This window comes from Papaver somniferum, chromosome 7 (assembly GCF_003573695.1).
Source record: "Papaver somniferum cultivar HN1 chromosome 7, ASM357369v1, whole genome shotgun sequence".
Taxonomy (NCBI): Eukaryota; Viridiplantae; Streptophyta; class Magnoliopsida; order Ranunculales; family Papaveraceae; genus Papaver; species Papaver somniferum.
This window is the reverse complement of record NC_039364.1, coordinates 129,101,698-129,125,699: the sequence shown is the minus strand read 5'-3', so window position 1 is coordinate 129,125,699 and position 24,002 is coordinate 129,101,698. Positions and strand designations below refer to the sequence as shown.

General features: G+C 37.7%; 1 protein-coding gene across 1 annotated transcript; it reads left to right on the top strand.

Moving 5' to 3' along the window:
- Positions 1 to 18,451: 18,451 nt before the first annotated feature.
- Positions 18,452 to 23,228, top strand: LOC113298398 (aspartyl protease APCB1-like). The gene is made up of 9 exons (XM_026547133.1): positions 18,452 to 19,151; positions 19,826 to 19,943; positions 20,294 to 20,523; positions 20,629 to 20,868; positions 21,297 to 21,450; positions 21,552 to 21,637; positions 21,832 to 21,946; positions 22,060 to 22,132; positions 22,904 to 23,228. The coding sequence occupies exons 1-9, from the start codon at positions 18,568 to 18,570 to the stop codon at positions 23,020 to 23,022; spliced, it is 1,719 nt and encodes a 572-aa protein (XP_026402918.1). The 5' UTR covers positions 18,452 to 18,567; the 3' UTR covers positions 23,023 to 23,228.
- The last annotated feature ends 774 nt before the right edge of the window (positions 23,229 to 24,002 follow it).

Here is a 24,002-nt window from a genome sequence, read left to right as displayed (position 1 = left end):
AAGAAAGAAAAAGACCAATGTTGAAGCTTGTAGAAAAAAGCTTAGTTATGGCCACTATACAGCTGTCATTCGGATTTTATCCTCCAATGGAGTTGCACCTCACAATCCTGACACTCTATTTCAACTACAACAAAAACACCCTCACGCACCCCCTCCAATTATCCATGCAGACCCAGCTATGGCTGATCCTGTTGCAGTAGATATTAAAACAATGTTGAATGCTATTAGTGTTAAAGCACCACTCGGTCGAACTCGCAAGCGTTGCTATCTCAAGATTGTTTGCCAATGTTAGTGATCAGAACTATAAGTCTTGATTTCTAGTCTACTTATAGTGATGTCTCGGACTAGGATAGATTGTGTAGTTGAGCATTAGACTTCACGACGTTCATCAATTGAAGACGAAGAACTACTAAGGAGAGCTTGTGGAACTTCATCAACAAAAGGTATGTGGAGACTAAAACTCATCTATCACTTGGAAAGTCTAATTCTACTTTATCTCCTATATTGAGACAAAAGTCGTATTACTATATAGTATTCGATTATGCACATTTGAGATTTCGAGCTGAGTTTAACTCGCTTACATATTTCTCGAAATATGTATTGGTAAGCTTTCGCTTCAACCAAGTTCATCTTATATTCTTGACAAAAGTCAAAAGATGATCATGTGAAAATCGCCGAGTAACATCTTACATGGTTTGTGTGATACAATCATTTAATGTAGACTCGGAATGTTTCGTTATGATTATTTCAATAACTTGAAAATTTCTTTGATGTTAATAGTTCGTGAAAACAACTATTGTTATCCTCTAAGAAAGTTTCAATGATTGAAATAGAGCGTGGAATACTTAACCATCATTGGATTATGAACATATCATGCGTTCTTTCATGTATGTGATCCATGATTGGAACTATAGTATGCATACCCGTATGTGTACTTGTTAGTTGTGAAATTCCGAGTACCTAAGTACACATACCCGTACGCGTACTGGCGAAGGGTTTGGGTCCGGAGATTTCTGCTGTGTTTGGAAGTATGCGTACCCGTTTGCATACTGGCGAACCCAAACTCCGACCGGCTACTTTAAGTATGCGTAACCGTTTACTTGAGTGGTTAAAGTTCTAAAATCGGTTTATTCATGAACTAATACATTTATATAATAAGGAATGCATTCTTTGCAAAACCGTGGCTATAATTTTCATGAATTGATTCGAGTGAATCAAACCGATTTTGCTTCAATTGTGTTCTTTTATACTTCTATGAGAATATAGCAATTGAACAACTCTACAACTAGTTTCATTTGAGTCATTTGAACTAGTTGTGGTTAAGATGAATAAGGTTGATATGAGAGTTTTCATATAGATAACTTCGGTTAACTACTGTTGAGCCAACCTAGTGTACACGTTTAGGTACGATTACTCAAACCTAAATGACGGTACATTTCATTTGTGTATAACAAGCTAAGTTCGATCTAACGGTTGAAATATATTAGCTTGAATCTAATCAGGTTTTCATCTAACAGTGAATATTGAATGCTTTATTACCAAGGTAACATTGATTGCAAACCCTGATTTGAAAACTACATAAGAGAGAACTCTAGCAACTGGGAAACCTATCCCCACACCTCTTGTGTGATACTAGTTGCGACTAGAGTCGATTCTCCTTTAACCTTAGGTTTTTCATGAAACCCTGTAGGTTAACGACTTAAAGACTTCATTGGGATTGTGAAGCCAGACCCAACTATTTTCTCTGTAGTTGCGTGTTATGATCTTACTTATACTACCGTGATTGAGTATTATCTTTGCTAAGATTTGCTTGAGATTTATCTCCGATAGGTAAGATTAAAAGTAGTCACAAACATCTTTGTATCATCGTTTGTGATTCCACAATATCTTGTTTCGCTTCCATACGATTAAGATTATTGTGAGGTGATTGATAATACTAGGATTTTCTTCGGGAATATAAGTCTGGTTTATCAATTGGTTCATGTGCACCTTGATTTATCAAAAGACGGAACAAAACTCATAGGTATTTTTGTGGGAGATAGATTTATCTATTCCAATAGATTTTTTTGTGTGAGACAGATTTGTTTATCAAGTCTTCGACTTTGGGTCGTAACAACTCTTGGTTGTGGGTGAGATCAGCTAAGGGAATCAAGTGCGTAGAATCCTGCTGGGGTTCAGAGACGTAAGGAGAGCAACTGTACCTTGATCAGTGTGAAGTTCATTGGTAGTAGGCTAGTGTCTGTAGCGGCTTAATACAGTGTGGTGTTCAAAGCTGGTCTAGGTCCCGGGGTTTTTCTGCATTTGGGGTTTTCCTTTTTAACAAAATTCTAGTGTCTGTTTATTTCTTTTCCGCATTATATTTTGTTATATAATAAAAATATCACAGGTTGTACGTTAAGTTCAATCAGTTCTTGAATCCGACCTTTGGGTTGTTGATCGAATTGATTGACACTTGGATATTGGTTTGTGATACCGTCCAAGTTATTTATCTTATTCAGTCGGGCTCACAAATTCCTATTTGCTGATTGCAGATTGAATTGAGGAATTGGGATATAAACTCCTTGTACTTTTTTATAGATTGAGTCTGACTGTCTAGTTGATTCTCTTGAAAGTATATCAGAGTTTGTCTATTCAGATTGCCGAACGAAATATTGGGTGTAGTTGTTAGACCCCCGCTTTTTCAATTAGGAATTTCCCCAAGGGCACATCTTGTGGTAGAGATGGCCTTCGGGCTCAACACTTACTTGATGCGTTGAGTGGTCATGCGGCTGCAGTTTCTGAGGAACTGCTTCAGCTGTGCATTTGTGGTTATCAGGTGATTGTCCTGCTATTTTAGGGTCATACATTTCCAGTGCACCCATCACCCCTCTACTTAAGCCTGATGGTGGACTTCGACCCATCGCAGTTGATGTAGTTTTTACAGTGCTAAGTAGGGAATTCGTTTCTCGGACTTGGGAAGATAATGATTTTAGACTTAATAAAATAAAATATTAAAACTATCAAAAATATGCAAAAGAAGGAAATAAGATTAAGATTTACTAGGACCCAAGATTCTATCAAACCCATGTTCTTATGGTTCAATTATTAATTCTTTGACAATTATAGCTCCAAAAATAATAACTATTGACTCTAAATCTTTGTCAAGGTAGATTTTATAAAATATTAATTTTAAATGGTAAGCATGATTTATCAAAACACCTAAGCTAAGCATAACTCATCAAACTAAATGACAACTAATTAATTTAAAATCATAATTCAAATTATATTCCTGCAAAAGTCACAAAAAGAATTAAATAAAGTTACCACATAGATGAGAATTGGCTTCCTCCGTCATCCTAGTGATGGGGTTTAGCTCCACATGGTGAAAACATGCTCAAAATATTTATTCATAGCTCAAAAGTGTGTTTACAATGGTGAAAAGAGAGAAGAATAATAAAAACAGAAAACTGCAACGTTTATAAGGGTTGCGAATTAACTATTACAATGAAATTCTACTGTAGCAAGAACGACAGTTCTGTTTATAGCAGATTTAGCAACTGTCGTCTGCAGGCTTATGTTCTTTGTGTTCTTCTGCAAGCTCTTATTTCTTCTCTGCAGCACTCTACTCTTTCCCCCAACTCTCAATCCTTCTTCTATGGTGTCTGAGCACCTATTTTATACTCAACAGGGCCTTCGAATCTCCTCCAATAACTCGAGATGATTTTCTTTCCTTTTCTGCAATATTACGGGAATAACTTCCCTGTTTTATCTCATCACGCATCTTAAGCAACTCAACACTATCCAACACACTGATTCTCGTCACAGTGTGAGTCAAACATTTTGTTAACACACACCAACTTTCCCAAATCAACCGTAATATCGTGACAAGGGGAGGAAAACCCGAGAATACTCCACCTCTATTTTGGTCTTCCATGTACTTTCTCTTTCTTTTTGATCGAATCCTCATACATTACCATTCATGTTTTGTCTTAACAGGATATTCTCGATTAATTCCAACGAGAAACTCTACCAAAATCTTCCCAATTATAACTCAGAGAATAGCCGAGTATTTTTCCATCATTGATTTGCTTCAAACACACATTCTGATCAATTCTAATTGAATCTAACAACATCACCAACCCTGTTAGGCCCAAAAAACTATTCCCAATAAATTTCAGCCCTTTAGTCTCACTAAATCTCGTCGAAATCTCAAACCCTAATTCTGGTCCGTGAAACCCAAATTTTCCCGCCAAAACGAAAATTCAAATTGCTGAAGATGGAAAGCCCTTACCCAATCCGCTGGGGTGACGATAGTAATTGGGTGCCCCTTAGTAATTTAGGTGCCCCTTATCCGTTGTTGGGAGTCCGAATAGCAGGTTCCTTCGGGTGCCTTTATCAACTTTTTTGGTATGTCTCCAAAACATACTTCCGGGGTGCATGTAGTACATCTTGTGGGTGCCTCCGGGGGTTCAAATGCCACTTTTCGAGCAACTTTCTCCACAAAAGCTTATTTCTCCAAAAACACCTACAAAGACTTAAAAACACAAAATAAATACAAAATTGAGCACTAAAAATATATAGATATGAGACAAATCAGACACATAAATGTGTCTATCAGCAGTAGGAACAATTTGGAGAAGACTTTGTTCTAAACTTGCGGCAACCTCAGTGGGAAGAGAGATGGCCAACTATATAGGTGATCATCAATTTGGTGCGGGATTCCTTGTGGAGGGGAAAGTATTCTCCATGCAGCAAATAGATTGATGAAATTACAAGGTACGCAAAGTAATATCACTATGATGTTTGTAGATTTCACTAATGTATTTAATCTAGTGGATAGGACAACCTTAATCACAGAGGTGAGAGCTAGATGTCCTAGTATAGCTAAATGGGTTGAGTTTTGTTATGCTCAGCCATCAAGGCTATATTACAATGAATTTCTTCTAGCATCAGCTCAAGGAGTACAACAAGGCGACCCCCTTGGTCCGCTCCTTTTTTCCTTGGTGTTACATCCACTAGTTTGCAACATTGTTGCACATTGTTCCTTGAATATGCATGCATGGTATCTCGACGACGGAACTATCATAGGAGATACTTTGGAAGTGTCAAAAGCCCTAAAAATCATCCAGCAAGATGGTGTTGCACGCGGTTTGCACTTGGACATTAAAAAGACCGAAGTTTTCTGGCCCTCGCCAGATCCACAGAGTCTCATAGAGGGTGTTTTCCCAGCCAATATAAGCAGACCATCCAGCAGTGTTAAACTCCTCGGAGGGCCAGTTAGCCTCGAAAATCAATTTTGTAGTGATATGGTCTTGACCAGAGCTGATAAAACTATTCACATGATGAACTCAGTAAAACAGTCGAAGGACCCGCAGAGTGAACTCTTATAACTACGTAATTATACCGGAGTCGCTCGATTGTATTTCACTCTACACACCACCCATCCTCACGTTCTACAAGCAGTTATGGATCATTATGATCAACATCTACCGCGACACCTACAACACCTGATTACTGGCGATGGCGCGAGATTTGGATTGCTTCAACAAAGAATTGTTACATTGTCGTTCAAAGATGGAGGGTTTGGTGCCTATACAATGGCTGACACCATCCAGTATTGCTACCTAGCATCACACCTACAAACGCAACACCTGCAACATATTATCTTGAGCTCCGTAGATACATCAGTTCTCAGCCAAAATTATCAGTATGCGCTTGATAAGTTCATGCAGGCATGTGGTCTCTCATCTCTCAACATCAACATCAAATTTGTTGCCCCACATCCTATGAAAGCCCTGGCAACACAGTACTTTGAGGTTGTAAGGAGAGAGCTAAAAGACAAGTTTAACCTGGCTGCAAGGGATATTATTCTGTGGCAAATAACCGGATAAAACATTCCTTGGATTTTTTGAAAGCCATTCCTATCTCAGGCCTTAATCAAGCACTCGGGTCGCATTAGTTTCCTGTCGTTACCCAATACGAGCTTGGTATTCCATTGTTTCCTGAAAATAGCACATTCCCTTGTTGTGGACGCGGTATGGATGTTTTTGGCGACCATGCTCTCCATTGTGCAAGTGAAGTTGGCCTGAAATTTCGACATAACTTGGTAAGGGATATTATTATGGACATTTGTTACAGATCAGGTGTTGCTGCTGGGAAGGAAGTAGCTTTGGGATTTTTGACTGACAATGACATTGCTCTCAAGCCCGGTGACATCCTTGAATACAATTGGATAAACGGTCAGGATACATGTTTTGATGTAACTGGAGTTTCATCTTTCTCGATTGGTGAACCTCGCATTTTCATACATGGACATGCTATCTCTATGAAGGTTACTCGTAAACGCAACAAATATTTAGACAAATGTGCATCTCAAGGTTACCGGTTTTGTGCTTTGGCATTCTCCACCTTAGGGGATGTTGGAGAAGACTTCATTATCTTGCTCAAGAGATTGAAGAATTGCTTGACTAACTATGGCGCCAATAACAAAGTAGGTAGTTTACTTTTTCATAGGATAGGTTTGGCTATCCAGAAGGGTGTTGGTTCTCAGATTGTCGCCCGACTTCCGCCCATTCATGTGTAAATAATACTTGTTTCTTTTAATATAAGCCTTAGATGGAATCCTTTCATAATAATAATAATAATAATGATAATAATAATAATAATAATAATAATAACGGACACTGGAAAATACTCCTATCTGGCATCATGTGCACAAACTCAACATCTACAGAACTCTATTTTATCACACCTTTCAGCAGCGGATTCTTGTCAAGGCTTTTAACATGCTTTACAAATATACACACGGGCTTGTGGTGTACCACTTTCCTCTTTCAATATCAACGACGCTGCCCCTCAATATATGTAGACACTGGCGGTTAAATACTTTGGTGTTGTTAAGGAAAAGCTTCCCACAACCTTCCCTCTGACTGAGCGTGACTTGTTATTAAGGTTAAGCAACAGGACAACATATGAAATGAAATTTCTCAAAGCCATTCCAGTCAACGGCCTCAACCAATCTGTAGGGCCTAGACAAAGACAGTTTATGCTCTAGCTGCAACAGATCCATGGACGTATTCGGCGACCACGCGATACACTGCGCTAAGAATGTGGGGCACAAATTTTCGCCATGACCTTGTGAGAGATGTCTTGGCGGATATGTGTTATAAATCTGGCGTACCCGCTAGAAAAGAAGTCTCTTTGGATTTTCTATCTAACACCAACAAGGACTTAAAGCCTGCAGATATTCTTATTTACAATTGGGAAGATGGGAAAGATGTTTGTCTATATGTCACGGGTGTTTCACCTTTTATTACTACTAGAACGCGCACCTTCACACCTGGCCATGTTATTTCTGTTGTTACACGCAAGCACCACTAATACCTAGACAAGTGCACTGCGCATGGATATGGTTTTGGTGTGTTGACCTTTTCTACCTTATGGGAACTTGGAGAAGATACAATTGTATTTATGAAAAGATTGAGAAACTTCCTTATGAGCCATAACGCCAATTATAAAGTAGGTGGTTCTCTTTTCCATAGGCTATGTATTGTTATTCAAAAGGGGGTTGGCTCCCAGCTTTTTGCTCGGTTGCCCATCACCAATGTGTAAAGACTCTTTTTTTTCATTATTATTATAATATAATAACATGATCTTGTTCCTGACACCCTTGCGGATATTTTTTATAGGGCACGTGTGCACATTAAAGTGGAAGCTTCGTTGGATTTCTTATCTCGTGATGGCGGTGATCCCAGACCAGCAAATATTCTTGTCTACATTTGGGAGGAGAGTCGTGATACTTGCTTGGATGTGACGGGGGTTTCTCCTTTTGACAGGGGTGGTGTAGAAGCTTTTACACCGGGTCTTGCTTTGCTTAAAGTTGTTGAACGTAAAAGGAGTAAATACCTTGATGTATGTAGAGCCAATGGATATAGTTTTAGTACCTTGGCGTTTACTACTTTAGGTGAGCTTGGTTTCGAAACTATAGAGTTTTTGTTAAGATTGAATAATTACATAGCTAGACATGATGTTAATATTAAAGTTCACAATTTTCTTTGCATTATATTAGGTTTAGCTATCCAAAAAGGGGTTGGAGCGCAACTTGTTGCACGGCTTCCAACCAGTTTCTTATAATATTCTTTTTTGTAATATTTTTTTTCTCTTTTATAATAATGATATTTTTATCTAATAATAATAATAATAATAAAAGCCAGTTGGTTGCTAGGATGCCAGCACGCACCGTGTAACTATTGAGTTGTTTCGCTTCTCTTAATAAAATCCCCATGCGGTATCATTCACATAATAATAATAATAAAACGTGTATCTAGCTCAGCTGGTCATCCTCGTTCCGCAAAGGTTGATGCGCTCCAGGAGGTCCCATGTTCGAGTCCCCGATTGCGCAATATCGCAGTATTTGACATGAAAGGTAGAGTTAGCTTGCCCCCCTTGCGACATAATCAGCCCCCCTATCTGCTTTGTCTCTCTTGGTTGGTTCTTCATGAGGCTTGCTGGTAGGCTAGCATCGCAACCTGTTCAACTAATGTAATAGTACGCCGTTGGAGCTTAGCTTATTGGGATTCCAACTAGTTTCATATAATATTCGTTATCCAATAATATAAAAAATTTAAAAATAAAAAAATAATAATAATATCAAAAAACATGCCACTAGCTCAGCTGGTCATCCCCGTTGCACAGAGGTTTCATGCACTCAAGGAGGTCCCAGGTTGGAGTCCCCGATGGCGCATTATTACAGAGTTTTACATGTAAGGTAGAGTTAGCTTGACCCCCTTGCGACATAATCACAACCCCCCTATCCGCTTCGGCTCTCTTGGCTTGGTTACTCATGAGGCTCGCTGGTAGGCTAGCACGACAACCTGTTCAACTAATGTAGTAGTACGCTGTTGAAGCTTAGCTTGTTAGGCTTCCAACTAGTTAATGTAATAATACTCTTTATCCAATAATTAATAACAATTATTATTATCATTACTCAGAGAGGTGTTGGTGCCCAGATTGTTGGTAGGCTACCAATTCCTTCCTTGTAAAGATTGACTTTGTTTGCTTTTCATTAATAATAATAATAATAATATTTTGTTTAAAAACCTAGTACTCATACCCAGTTACCTCCTTTCAGCAAAGCAACATCCATCCCACACCCCCATATATCTACCATCAATACATCAACACTGAATGTAGATGAACCTGAAGTTCTTTCTTTAGGTTTACTTGACTTGGTTTTCAAGAAGCAGTTCACAACCATCTCCAGTATTCCACCACATTGCATACTCAACTTCTCTAGGACCCTAAAAGCTTCCTTAGACAAAGTTTTACACAATCCCAGTGATCTATCCTCCTGGATACAGTTGCTCTTATTACCCATTTGCACTCTCAACCTCAATGAACCTAAAAGCTCAAGAGAATATAGGTCAGGTACTAGGAGAAAGATTCAAGCATCTGCAATTAACAAAGCTTTGGCCACCTGGAGGGAGTAATGGCTGCAATACACTAATCCATCAATTATTGGAGGCTCACAGAGAGAACCAAAGGTGCAGACAATAGGGCTAAAAGAAACAACAAAGCAAACAGAAGCCTAAGTCCAACCTTCAGGCCTGCAAAATGAAGCTCAGCTATGGACATTATACTGCTGCTATTAGGATCCTATCACCCAATGGAGTTGCTCCATCCAATGCTGACATATTGCATCAGTTACAATTGAAACATCCTCATGCACCCCCACTCAGTATCCCTGATGATCATATTGAAGTTGCGTCTGTTTCAGTTGATATAAAGGTTGTGCTTAAGGCCATTAAGAGTTTCCCCAAAGGAATTTCTTGTGGCAGGGATGGGCTTAGAGTACAACACCTCTTGGATGCTCTTAGTAGCTCTGCATCTGCTGTCTCTGAAGAACTCTTAACTTCTATCACTGCAGTTGTTAACTTATGGTGGTTATCTGGCAAGTGCCATAAGGTGTTAGGTGAATACATTGCCAGCGCACCTCTCATCTCACTCCTCAAACCAGATGGGAGTTTAAGGCCAATAGCAATTGGCACCATATAAAGAAGGTTATGCTCTAAATTAGCTGCAAATTCAGTAAGCAGGGCAATGACCGCGTGTCTAGGGAATTACCAATTTGATGTGGGAATACCATGTAGTGGTGAAGGATTTATGCACTCAACAAATAAGCTTTTAGAGATGAAAGGTACTCAAACTGATTTGACTATGTTGTTCATAGATTTCCAGAATGCTTTTAATTTAGTAGATAGAACTACCCTTATCAAGGAAGTGAGGTCCAAGTGCCCTTGTCTCTCAAACTGGGTGGAGTTATGCTATGCTACACCTACAGAGTTGTACTTTAGTGAATTCACTCTCTCTTCTGCTAAAGGAGTCCATCAAGGGGACCCCCTTGGTCCTCTTCTATTTGCACTCACATTGCACCCATTGGATTGTAAAATTGCTGCTCAATGCTCTTTGGAACTTCATGCTTGGTATTTGGATGATGACACTATAATTGGAGACAAATTGAAAGTTTCTAAGGCCCTTAACATCATCCAGGAGGGAGGTCCTGCTAGGGGCTTGTATTTAAATGTCAGCAAAACAAAAGTGTTTTGGCCCTCCTTAGATCCTAGAAGCTTTGAGCATGGTATTTTTCCATCCAACATTGGCAGAGCTGTTGGAGGTGTTAAGCTACTAGGTGGTCCAGTAAGTACTGATGCACAATACTGTAACGAGTTGGTGATGTCAAGGGTCAACAAAACAGTACATCTTATGAACTGTGTAAAACAACTTAAAGATCCACAGTGTGAGCTGTTACTTTTACACAGTTGTATAGGGGTTTATAAACTCTACTTCACCCTAAGAACCACTAATCCTCAAGTTCTTCAAGCTGTCAGCAAGCATTTTGATCAACAACTTTTTCAGTTTCTGTAGCACATAGTCACAGGTGATGGCGCAGGGTTTGGCCCCCTCCAATATCGACTTGCGACTTTTCCCCTTAAAGACGGGGGCCTAGTTGTATACACTATGGAAGATGCCAGTCATTATTACTCTCGCTTCATTTCTTCAAACTGAAGCTTTACAAGGAACTATTCAATGTACTAATGACATCTCAACTCCAAGTCTGCATTTTCAATATGCACTCAGTTCATATATGCAAATTTGTGGTCTTTCTTCTCCTTCTTTCAACATTGGAGATACTGCCCCCCATCCCATGAAAGCTTTGGCAGTTCGCTACTTTGATGTAGTTCAAAAGAGGAATACCTACCAAGTTTACACTGACTGGCAGGGATGCAATCCTTTGGCAAAGTAACAAGTTACCCCATGTTATGGATTTTTTTGAAAACTATTCACATTGAAGGACTCAATCAAAATACGGGGCCGAGGCAGTTTAGAGTTGTACTTCAATATAGGCTAGGTATCCCTCTCTTCCCGAAAGGTAGCTCTTGCCCATGTTGTAGTCGTAATATGGACATATTTGGTGACCATGCCTTCTATTGTGTTAATGAGGTTGGTTTGAAATTTCGAAATGACTTAGTTCGTGATGTAGTTATGGATATTTGTTACAATCCAGGAGTTGCGGCGAGGAAGGAGGTTTCCTTAGGGTGCCTATCAGACGACAATGATTCACGACCAACTGATATATTTGTTTATAATTGGGAGAATGGACGTGATACATATTACGATGTCACTGGTATTTCCCCCTTTGTCGGTAATGGGCTTAGAAGCTTTACCATTACCGCGGTCCCTACCGACAAATTGTTTTAGTGAGATTATATGATACTGACTCTCACCATGATACCTAGTATCTAAATAAGGAAACAAACCTATTTTTTAGAAACGGAGGGAATATTACTTATACTAACTACACCCTTCCCAACAGCTCTGGGCGCCCAAGTACCGCAGTGAGATTTCTGGTGTGTACATACGTGGCTCTCGAAGAAAAGGCGCATATAAATCGCCCACAACAATAGTTCTGATCAATAAATTTTGAAACCTGAACCGGAGTTAACTCACTTCAAACCTTGTTAAATCTTCTCAACAATCTTCCCATCTCTGATCAATTTTTAATTCTTTTGCATGTTTTAATCTCTTCTTTTTCTACCATATAGTCTTTGATCTGATCTTTCTAATCATTTTTCTATGTGTTCTTACTAGGTCGGTGGTGCTCTTGGATGACAACTTGAAGAGTTAGAGTGGTTTTTCCTGACTATATCTCTATCATCCGAACATAGTTCGATTCAGCACTCCAACTATACGTGCAGATTTCTCTCTTCTCACTGCGGAATTTTCTATACTTTCCATAATCATTTATTACCCTGATAATCCCTGACATCTCTCTCACACGCTCATGACAAATTTGAATTCTAGCTGCCATCATGTCCCTAATCCTATCATTAGGCCTTGCAGTAATAACAAGATCTCAACAAATGTCCAATATTCAGTCATGGAAACAACGGCCATCAATTTTGTATTCTTTGGGCCTTCATCGTTTTCTCCTCCTTCTATGTATACAAATCTCTTTACACTGAGTCACAAAACCATTCTTTTATTCCCTCAACAAAGCACAACTTTTCTCAGTACCAAGACATGGAAAGTTCTTTGCTTTCCAGCAGACTAAAAGCTCCAAAGCTCCCTGATATTACAGCTGAGGATTTGGTTCAAGGTGCTGCTAACTGGAAGTTCAGTTTTTTAGGTAAAATATACTCTATCAAATCTTTTACTGTTACTGAACTTGACAAGGAATTGAAAAAGTTGTGGGTTAAAATTAAAGACATCTTTATTAAAAAGGATGATGATGATACGTTCATGATAAAGTTCTACTCACAAGATGAATATGAGGTGGTCTTAAAATTTCGTCCTTGGTTCGTTGAAGGATATCTAATGGTACTGGTGCCCTGGGATCCATCTATTCCAAAAAGTTTAGTTGATCTTACCAAAGTGCTCTTATGGCTTCGTTTGTATAACATGCAGCCAGAGTTTGCTTACCCTCTTATCGTCTCAGGCATAGCATCAGCAATGGGTGAAGTAAAAGAACTTGACCCAAAGGATTGCATTGTTTCCAAAGGCAAAGTCCAGAAAGTTCTAGTGTTGTTAGATGTTCGGGATCCGCTAAGAAGGGGTTTCTGGCTTAAGAATTCTGTGAATGAGGAAGTATGGATGAGAATCTTTTACGAAAAGCAACCTTTTAATCTATGTGGATGTTGTTACACTATAGACCACAAAGATGCTGAGTGTGAGATAATTGCGAACTTTCTTATGCAACAACAAAGTGGGTTTCTTTTATCCGACTCCCTCACAGATCCTCCATCATGGAATAACCCTGATAATAGGGGGCCAAGACCGGGCACAGTGGAACAACAGTTGCATCCAAGACTTCCACATGATCAGATTCAGCCATCAAACCCCCTTTTAGAGCCACAAAATCAGCATGCAATAGTAGGTCCAGCTTTAAATGAAGATATAATGCCGCATGAAAATATTCATATTGGAGAAGCTTCTTCATCTCAGCAAGTGATGACCTGCGCTCAAAGACAAGATCAGCTGATTCCCTATTCCAACCAGATGGACAACTCAGTAGCCTCGGATGTATCGGTCTCCACTATTCAATGTGATTCCCAAGGTATGTTACAAGTTGTGGTTAATAAAAGTAGGGAGAGAGAAGATTTCATAGATAGAAAAGGCAAAAGGGTGAGAATGGAGAAAGTTCAGTCTAGCAATATCTAAGATCAAAATCAGAATAGTTATAATGGTGAAGATGCAAATATTCATGGTTCTTCTGTTTATGATATCTTAAATAAACAAGTTGGTGGTAATATGAGTATTCTGAAGAATTATCTGGCTTTGGGAGAGTTTGATCTCTCTATGGATGATTATAATGCTCAAAATGTAGACCCAGATGAGATTATTATCCAGGAACCGCTGCAATCTTTAATCCGCCATTTTGAAATGAATCAGTCAAGACAATATGAAACTAGTCCTCTTGAGGAATCTGAAGATAATACTCGTGTCAGTTTGGATGATAACACTCAATCTAATTTCAGTCAATCTTACCCTGGAACAATGTCAGAGAAAAATCACTTGAAGTCTCTTCAAGAAGGAAATCCAAGTGCCTCCCACCAGGTATACTCTAATCTCATTTTTCTTAATTTAGATCTGCTTTTCTGTCATACTTGTTTTCAGAATTATTTCGATTGCTCTAATTTCCTTCATCTGAGTTTTCATTTTAAGTTTGGTTCTGAGTGTTTCAATTCTGTTAACATGAAAGTAATTGCATGGAATGTTCAAGGATTTGTCTTAAGAGACACTAGAGATTATTTAGCTGTTGTTATTAAGTAACAAGACCTAGATGTGATTTTTTTCTCTGAAACTAAGATTAGTGCTGATAGAGCAAAAACTTTATGCCAGAGGTTTTCGTATCCTAATACTTGGTTTGTTAGCTCTGTGGGTCTATCTAGAGGGTTGATTCTACTATGGAAGAATGGTTTCCCATGTGACATAGTTAGTAGTGCAGATAACATGATTCATGTCCTCATTCAATCTAATCCATCCAAGGAGGAATGGCTCTTAACTTGCATGTATGGCTCTGCTCATTATGAAGAGAGGAAAAAGCAATGGAACTTCATTAAAGACCTTAGTGAAATTTTTTTCCAGTCGTGGATAGTTTTTGGAGATCTTAACGTTCACATTCATAATAAAGGTCAAAGTGCTTCTATCTTGTCTTCGGACAACTGGGTTAGAACTGCAATTGACTCTGCTGGTCTCATGGATTTAGGTTTTATAGGTCATAATTACACTTGGACTAATATGTTAAATGGTAGAGGATATAAAAGACGTCGAATTGATATGGCTCTCCATAATGCTTTATGGATAGAACAATATCCAGACTCTAGGGTATATCATCTTCCATTTAGGGCCTCGGATCATTACTCAATTCTTCTCTCAACAGTACCAAAATGCTCTCGCCCTTCTAAAGCTTGGAAGTTTTATAAATGTTGGCTCAGAGATTCTTCATGTCCCAAAAGAATCCTAGATGCTTGGAAAGCTTCTACAGGCCTAGACAGCTTCACAGATAAGTTGACTAACACTAGGAAAGTTTTAGCAAGATGGAACCAACAGGAGTTTGGTCATATTAGTGAACATGTCAACTACTACAAGAATTTGCTTTCTCACTTAAAATCACTCCCTTTTAGTGATACAAATAGTGAGCAAATTCAGTTTGTGATAGAAAGGTTGTCACATTGGGAGAAAATAGAAGCTGAATATTGGAAACAGAAAGCGGGTGATCACTGGATTCTGGATGCTGATAATAACACTGCTTATTTTCATTCCAGAGCTAATAGGAAGAGAGCTAGAAATAACATCACAGCTTTGAAAGATGTTAGTGGTAGATGGTACCATAAAAAGAAAGAGTTAGTCAATTTACTAACTTCTCATTTTTCCACCATTGCCACTACCACAAATCCTCAGTTGAATGACTCTCACTTTTACATTATCCAGAAATTAGTCAAGGTCGAAGATAATCAAAGACTCATGGAAGTACCAACTAAAGAAGAGATTTATGAGGTCCTCAAAAGTATGTCTAGCTGGAGTGCTCCGGCCCCAGATGGTTTTCCGGTGGGCTTTTATGTTTCGCAATGGGCTGTAGTTATGGTGCAAACTTTTTTCAGAACCAAAAAATTACCACCTCAGTTAAACCACACTGTCACTTGTCTCATCCTAAAAACCAATCAACCATCTACACCTAATGATTTTAGACCCATTGGGCTTTGCAATTGTTCTTACAAGATAATTTCTAAACTACTTGTTATCAGAATGAAAACCCTAATGAACAAAATTATTTCACCTTCTCAAGTGGCTTATGTTCCAAAAAGGCTAATAAATGATAACATCATTTTAGCACATGAACTAATCCATTCGATGAAGAAGTCAAAAAAGAAAACTCCACTGGTTGCACTTAAGCTAGACATGTCGAAAGCCTTCGACAGACTAGAATGGACCTTCATAGATAAAATGTTATTTCATCTGGGCTTCTGCGAAGATTTGAGGGACATTATTCGGGAATGCATTTCGACTACTTCGGTTTATATAAGACTGAATGGTAGCAATTGTCCTTCATATCATCCATCTAGAGGCTTAAGACAGGGAGATCCATTATCTCCCTATATTTTTATTATGTCTATGGAGTATCTTTCTAAAGCTCTAGAACATGCGCAGCTGAATAAGGAAATACAAGGAATAAGTACTTCTCTTAAGTCAGTCCCCATAAATCATCTTTTGTTTGCGGATGATTGCCTGCTGTTCTTTCAAGCAACTGAGAAAGGTCTTCAACACATTACTGATCTCCTGCATCACTTTGGTAACATTTCTGGTCAGCTTATTAATTATTTCAAATCTTCGGCTTTGATCTGTGGAGATGTTTCTCAAGAGGTTAAACTATCTATTACTAGAAGGCCGAGAGTTAGAAGATTATGCTCATCAGATAAATACTTGGGTTTACCAATTTTACTAGGGAAGTCCAAAACTTCCTCCTTTGTGTCTTTAAAAGAATCTTACGTTAACAAATTCCAAGGATGGAATTCGTCAACCATGAACCAAGCAGCTAGAACAACAATGGTGAAGTCAGTCTTAAATACCATTCCTTCTCATTACATGAGAAATTTTCAAATACCAAAAGACACTTTAAAAGAGCTGGATGCTCTTCAAAGAAACTTTTGGTGGGGGCATAAAAACAATAAAGGAATTAACTTTGTTGCTTGGGACTCTCTCTGTGTTTCCAAAGAAAATGGGAGCCTTGTTTTTACGAATTTACAAAAATTCAACTTGGTTGTGTTAACAAAATTAGCATGGAGGTTATGCACAGAAACTGATTCAACGTGGGTTAAAAACATGAAGCTAAAGTATTCACCTTACTGTGATTTCTTACACTTGCAGCAGTCTAGTCAAAACTCATCCTGGATTTGGAAAGGAATAGAAAAGGGATTAGATATTGTTAGGAAGTTTTATAGATGGGATATCAGATGTGGCACTAAAGCTCTCATTTGGTGTGATAAGTGGATAACAGGATTAGATCATCCTCCAAGTCCTAAAGAAGATTTCAGAGAACCTGTCCAGCTGGTGTATGTTTCAGATCTCATGCTCTACAATCCGAAAAGATGGAATGAAGAGTTAATTAAAAAAGTATTCCCAAGCCAAATAGCGCAGTTGATCCTTAATATGTACTTACCTCAACAAGGAAAAGATAGAATGATTTGGGAGTCAAATAGAACTGAAGATTTCTCAGTTAAGTCAGCATACAAATTCTTGTCGGTTAATTCCAATAGTCAATCAGGAAACCAGAACTCAATCTCAAATAGCATATGGAAGAACTTGTGGAAATCTAGATCCCCACATAAGATTAAATTATTCCTGTGGAAATGTCTAAGAAATATTGTTCCAACAATGGAAAAGATTAGTCTTTACAAGAGAAACATAAGCGCGGTATGCCCTTTATGTGAATCACATGAGGAGACTCTACAGCATCTCTTAATTGAATGTGACTATGTGAAAGCAATTTGGCTAGGAATGAATATTAATGTGCATAGTTTACATAGTCAACATATTAGTGTTTCTAGATGGATAGCTTGTTGGTTCTCAGACTCTGCTACAGATGATGAAAACCTCAGATGGAAGACTATTTTAATGTGCACAGACTGTCAGATATGGAAGAATAGATGCATTACATTGTTTCATAATAAGAAAATTAGTTCATGGTTTGCCTGTCATGAGATTAGAAACCTTGTTGACTTTTGTCTCAAAGAAGAAACACAATATCTTAAGGATAAAAATAACATGCAACCACAGCAGTGGACTCCTCCACCAACTAGTCATTTGAAAATAAACATAGATGCTTCTTTCGATCATAATACAAAGGAGATTGGAATAGGTCTAATTATTCGTGACTCTGCAGGATCAGCCAAAGGGATCAGAGGCAGGTACTACCATGGAGGAGTAGATCCAGAGCAATCAGAATGTTTGGCCATGAAACACGCAATCCTGTGGGCCAAAGAACTCAATCTTCAGTTCAACAACTTACTTTTCAAAGCAGACTGTATAAATGTTACTAGTTCCACCAGCAAAGCTAACTTTGTAGTTCACTGGATGAACCAGAGTCATGTAGATGAAATAAAGCAGGTGTTATCGGATTTTTCTTCCTTTAGTGTTAATCATGTAAAAAGAACGACAAATAATGTGGCTCACGTAATAGCCAACAAAACTAGAAATTTTAAGTCTTCCTTTGATTTTGCTAGTAATATTCCCATAGGGATAGCTGATCTAGTAAGGGAACAAACAAAAATAACTAAAAAATCATGTAATATGTTGGTTTAATATATTATCAACGAGGGCGTTGACAAATATCTAGCTTTACAGAAAAATAAACTAAAAATACGTGGCCCTCGTCAAGCTAGATATTTGTCAACGCCCACTGGAATAACAAGTAGTTTTCCTCTGACCTGTTCCTCATTCCAGAGAGAGAGAGGAGGAAAATGGGGAGCAGTGAAGCAGACTATTAATTTTCCTCTTGTTTGTGTTTCTGATCTAACACAAATCTGGAGAGAAATGGAGTCTTCTGCTGAATCTCAAGAACAACAACAACCCCAGTTAACAGTTATAATCACTCTTCCTCCATTAAATAACCCATCTAAAGGAAAAACAATTACCTCAATTCTTACTCATCCCTTTTCTACAACTCTTGAACAACAATCTCAACAAGATGAAAACCAACTTCCTATACAACAATCTCTACTTATACCACAGCCTGAACATCGTTTCAATTCCTTTACTAGATTCTTTCTTACTAACTCAAATAGAGTACTGGGTCTGCTTGGTTTGTCTCTTTTAGGGCTTCTTCTGTGTAATACTTATTCTTCTTTAACAACAGTTTATGAATTAAAAAGTCCGGAAGACAAGAATGATAACAGAACTAGAGAGTTTCATTCTTTTGTTTTCCCATTATTTCATAAGTACACCAATTCTGGTAGTATTCCAAGAGATGTGGAATTTAAATTGGGGAAATTTGTAAATAGAGAAACAGTTATGTCTGCGGTTGGTGATGGTATTCAACAGCAGAAGAAGATTTCTACTTCTTCATTAGTAGAATCATCCGCCATTTTACCTGTCAAAGGAAATGTATATCCACATGGGTATGTTTGAAACTTTCTTTTTTTGAATATTTATTTTCTTAAACTCCAATTTCAATTTTGTTAAATATGTGGTAAATTAAATACATGGAACAGTAATATTCACATTTAGAAGCATGCCTTTGTCGAAGAATGTAAAAATTGCCATGGACCTCATGTACCCACATTGAATTAGGCACAAAAGAGTAGAAGAAATAGACAGTTGTGGCAGAAGAAAGATAAAAAATGCATCCTCAAACTTACAAATTGGAAGCTTTCATTCTTAGCATTCTGGATGGCTAGTGTTATATAAGTTTACTAAGGATTGTCAGTTGAAAATTTGTGATTCTTTTGTTATTGCACCTAGAAGAAAAGTCATCACGACCTTAAGAGACATGAACAGCATACCACGGAACAAACTGTTGACCAACACTGTTTGTCTTGTAAAATGAAATTCTATATGAAGATAAAAGTTGTATAAGCAAGATTTGATAGGTATTTCGATTTAATCTTAGCAAGCTTTTTGGTTCTTACAAGTTCTTCATCACATAACACATTTCTTAGTTCATATATTCTTCATCAAACTATCCTCATTGCAAATTTTCTGTCCATTTTCCCTATTCGTTCCACTAAAGCCTCTTCTGATATGATGTCGTCATTTATCTACCAGCTAAAGGTTATTGTGCTTTAAACCACAGGTTGTATTATGCATTGCTGCATGTTGGGAATCCTGGAAACACTTATTATCTTGATATGGATACTGGGAGTGACTTGACATGGATTCAATGTGATGCTCCATGCAAAAGATGTGCCAAGGTACACCAAATGTATTTCGATTTTAGGTTCAACTTATATTTTCCCATGTTTGTATTCTGACTCTTGTTTTTCAAGGTAAGTTCTCATTTTTGTTTTTACCTTAATAAACGTATGTTTATGCTTTATAATCATGTTGTCAGCGCTTTCTCGATCTTGTGTAAAGTTACCTTGCACCATGTTAAATCATTTTGTAGTCGATGTGTATAATGAGGATATAGATATACTCTTTATTTATTTGTTACTTCATTACCTCGATGTTTTACGGATGTAATTTTTTTTTATTGCGATGAAGTAATTATGATAGACTTCATAGATCATAAATACTCTTATAACAGGAACTGCTTATGTAGGGACCAAATCCTCTATACAAGCCTGCCAAAGGGAACATACTGCCACCCAAGGATAAGTTGTGCGCTCATGTGCAAAGTAATCACAATCGTGAATCTTGTGAGTCTTGCCAGCATTGTAGTTACGAGATAGAATATGCAGATCTTAGCTCCTCCGTTGGAATTCTTGCTAGGGATAATCTACACCTTACCGTTGCAAATGGAACACTGGTGAAACCTAATTTTGTTTTAGGGTATGTACCGTAAAGTACAAGCTGCGTTTTCTTTTCATATCTCTGTATTCCTTCTCTTTTAAACATCACAAAAAGAAGATTAGTTGATGCCACTTTGTCCTGTAGGTGTGCATATAATCAACAAGGACAACTATCAGTTTCCCCTGCAAGAACAGATGGAATTCTCGGACTAAGTAGGGCTTCAATTAGCCTTCCTTCTCAACTAGCAAGTCAAGGGGTCATCCAAAATGTCGTGGGTCATTGCATTGCCAGTGGTGCCGAGAGCGATGGGTATATGTTCCTTGGTGATGAACCTGTTCCTCGGAGGGGCATGACATGGGTCCCCATGCTAAACATCCCTTCAATGTAAGCAGCCTTCGAGAGAAATAGGTGTGACTCATTAGTAGATTTTGTTGCTCATGGGCTGTGTGATTCATCACTCATATCATACCAGGTTGCACACTTATCTAAGGCACTACATGTTATAGCATAATTTTCGTAAGACATTAACCTGGAATGCAATTTTAAATGCCAGGATGCACATAATCTACTCAAAACATCGTATTATTATGTGCTCATTTCATTGAAGCGTCCTATACTGTGTTAAGAGACAGATAATACAGAAGACTGCGTATGAAACAATTGAATGTTTCGCTTATTATATTTGAGCTGTCAGTTAGAAAAAGATTTTACATCATTTTCTATTGTCTTTTTTTTTACGTCGTTATTAATTTCGACATTCTGTTGTAAAACTTAACTTTACTATGGAGTGTTGCTTATTGTTCATGCCTCAGGGACCTCTTCCATACAGAGATTGTGAAATTAACTTATGGAGGTCGACAGCTCAGTTTAGACGAATCTGGTAACAATGGTGGGAGAGTTGTATTTGATAGTGGAAGTTCCTACACATATTTCCCAAATAAAGCGTATTCTGGTCTAATAGCTTCAGTAAGTGTTTCAAAAGAAATTTCAGTGGAAAACTTACATCACCCAGTCACATGTTGAAGTTGATAGTTGACTAGTAATCGAATTTTCACCTATTAATGCAGCTTGAAGATGCTTTTCATGAAGAACTTGTCCAAGATGTTTCAGATCCTACTTTGCCATTGTGTTGGCGAGCTAAATATCCAATCAGGTAAGCCTTGCAAAATAAGAACACGTCTAATTTGTTTCTCATTGAGCTTCTGATAGTTATGCAGTAACTTGTGACAGTAATCCCCAGTAATATGCTGGCCATCTTATCAACATTTTAATCTTTTCCTATTAGAGCTTGTGTCCAACAGTGTTCATAGCCTCAGCTAAAAATAGAAAGAAAATCACTTTGTGTAGGTCTCTTGAAGATGTAAAAGCACTCTTTAAACCCTTGACTTTTCAATTTGGGAGTAAATGGTGGATTATGTCGTCAAAGATGAAGATTCCTCCCGAAGGTTACTTGATTATAAGTGTAAGGATTCTCAATCTTATCATATTCAAATTTCATTACAATTCCATTATTTTTAAATTTATATGTTTCTCTCATTTAGATGGAACTTACTCTCTAAGTGAATTACCATGCAGAGTAAAGGCAATGTATGTTTGGGGATACTTGACGGGAGTGAAGTTCTTGACGAACCCATGATCCTGCTTGGAGGTACAGTTTTTTCCTGTAACAGTGCATTGAAAAAAAAACAACAACAAGAAAAACAGTATTTACTAGCCATATTGCATATCATAAAAATCAAACATGACCCTAGCATGACTTACACTATGAAGAACGACGGTCAGAGATAAATTCGGTGAAGGTTTCATATAACTCGTGTCTATGAAAGCCAGCTAAACTATGACTTTTAACCCATTTGATTCCCCTGATAAGTAACAAATAATATATTTACTCTATATGGTTAATTTGCAACCATGTTTTGACGAGTTCAAAATGTTAAAATAAGCATTGAAACTAAACAGGGGTGAAACCATCCCACCAATCATCTCCATGTGATCCCCCTTAGACTTCGGTTATTCATGACATTTTGGGTACTCTAATTAGACTAAAAGTACTTCTTGTTTCTCAGTGGTAAATGGGAAAATGGGAAAGGATACATTTGTTTCCTTTAAACCCAATATATTGCAGATCAGATAAGCAAGTCAAGGACTGTTTTTTATTTCTATTGACCACCGAACAATTTAATCCACAGCAGTAGAACTGAACCATGCACAAGTCTGTTTATAATATTTATGGATGTCCCCATCATGGTTATGGGATGTTCAATTAGGGATATGTTTTGCTTCTTCCCTTATTTATTTGGGTTCTTCCAGAAGGTCAAGAGCAACAGCCGCTACATGCAGATCAGTTGTTTCTACTATTTGATCTTTTTCATTTGGCTGTCCTTGGAAAATTATCTGAATATATCAATTTCTTCTGCAGATATCTCATTGCATGGACAATTGATCGTATATGATAATGTTAATCATAAAATTGGATGGGTTCAATCAGATTGTGTAAACCCACGAAGTTCCAAGAGCCTTTCTTTATCCCAACAGTAGTTAACTGTACAAAAAAGTAAAGACAACAACAGTACATCATCTATAATACTAGCCTGATAAAGAATTTATATTTTGACACGGTCAGTCTGAAAATTTCATCAGGTTTCTTTTAGTTTTTAATACCACTTGGGATCAACTCGTATGATTGACAAGTATCCATTGCTCAGTTTTGTATATATGCAGGCTGCTACCACGAATTGTTTTTATCTTTGATTGCCATTTAACTTTAACCATCAATCTAACTCTTCACCTCCATCTGTTGGTGATGGATGCGACATTAAACTATCCTGTTTAATTGGGTAGAGACTATTATGAGAACAAGGGCCATAAGGGAGTAGTACTCTACTTCAAAGTGAAGTAGTGGCAAATTTGATCAAGTTGTTCAAAGTAACTATTGTTTGTAATATGGAAACCAAATATTACTTCCATACAAAAGCTGGAGCACATCTTAATTAAGCTGACAAAAAGAAACCTATTTTGAGTCATACTCATTTTTTTTTTGAGGCATACTCATCCATTATATTATCTAGGGTGGGTTTATAAGGGGTGTCTAAAGGTAGTGTAATTACCTATATATCCCTAAATAATTTCAATTTGTCATAGTTCCCTTATCCTCAAAAATCAAAAATTAAAAATCAAAATAAACTTTAAACTTAAACATCTAGGACTCCAATTCGATAAAGAAATTAATCAAACAAAGGAAACACGAATCGAAGTGAGCGATGTTGGAATGTGAAATCCAAATCTCAATTGCTCTTAGAAGTATTTTAGAATGTATGCGTAACAAACTCATCTTGTTTTTGATTGATTTTATTTTGTTTGATCGGTAGAATATGATTTCAAAGATGAAATTAGGGTTTTCAGAAGATCAGTTCGGCTGATCTTGCAGTATCAATTTTGAGCCGAACTTAGTGTATGATTTAGAGAAACACTATGTTCGGCTAATGCGACTTTACAATATTTTCAGCCGAACCTCAATT

What these genes read in the sequence shown, in the direction of transcription:
- LOC113298398 (XM_026547133.1), top strand. Translation starts at nt 18,568, where the DNA reads ATGGAGTCTTCTGCTGAATCTCAAGAACAACAACAACCCCAGTTAACA. An exon ending in AAACCTAATTTTGTTTTAGG is followed by an intron (nt 20,524 to 20,628) that starts GTATGTACCGTA and finishes TTTGTCCTGTAG; the next exon opens with GTGTGCATATAATCAACAAG. An exon ending in ATTCTGGTCTAATAGCTTCA is followed by an intron (nt 21,451 to 21,551) that starts GTAAGTGTTTCA and finishes CTATTAATGCAG; the next exon opens with CTTGAAGATGCTTTTCATGA.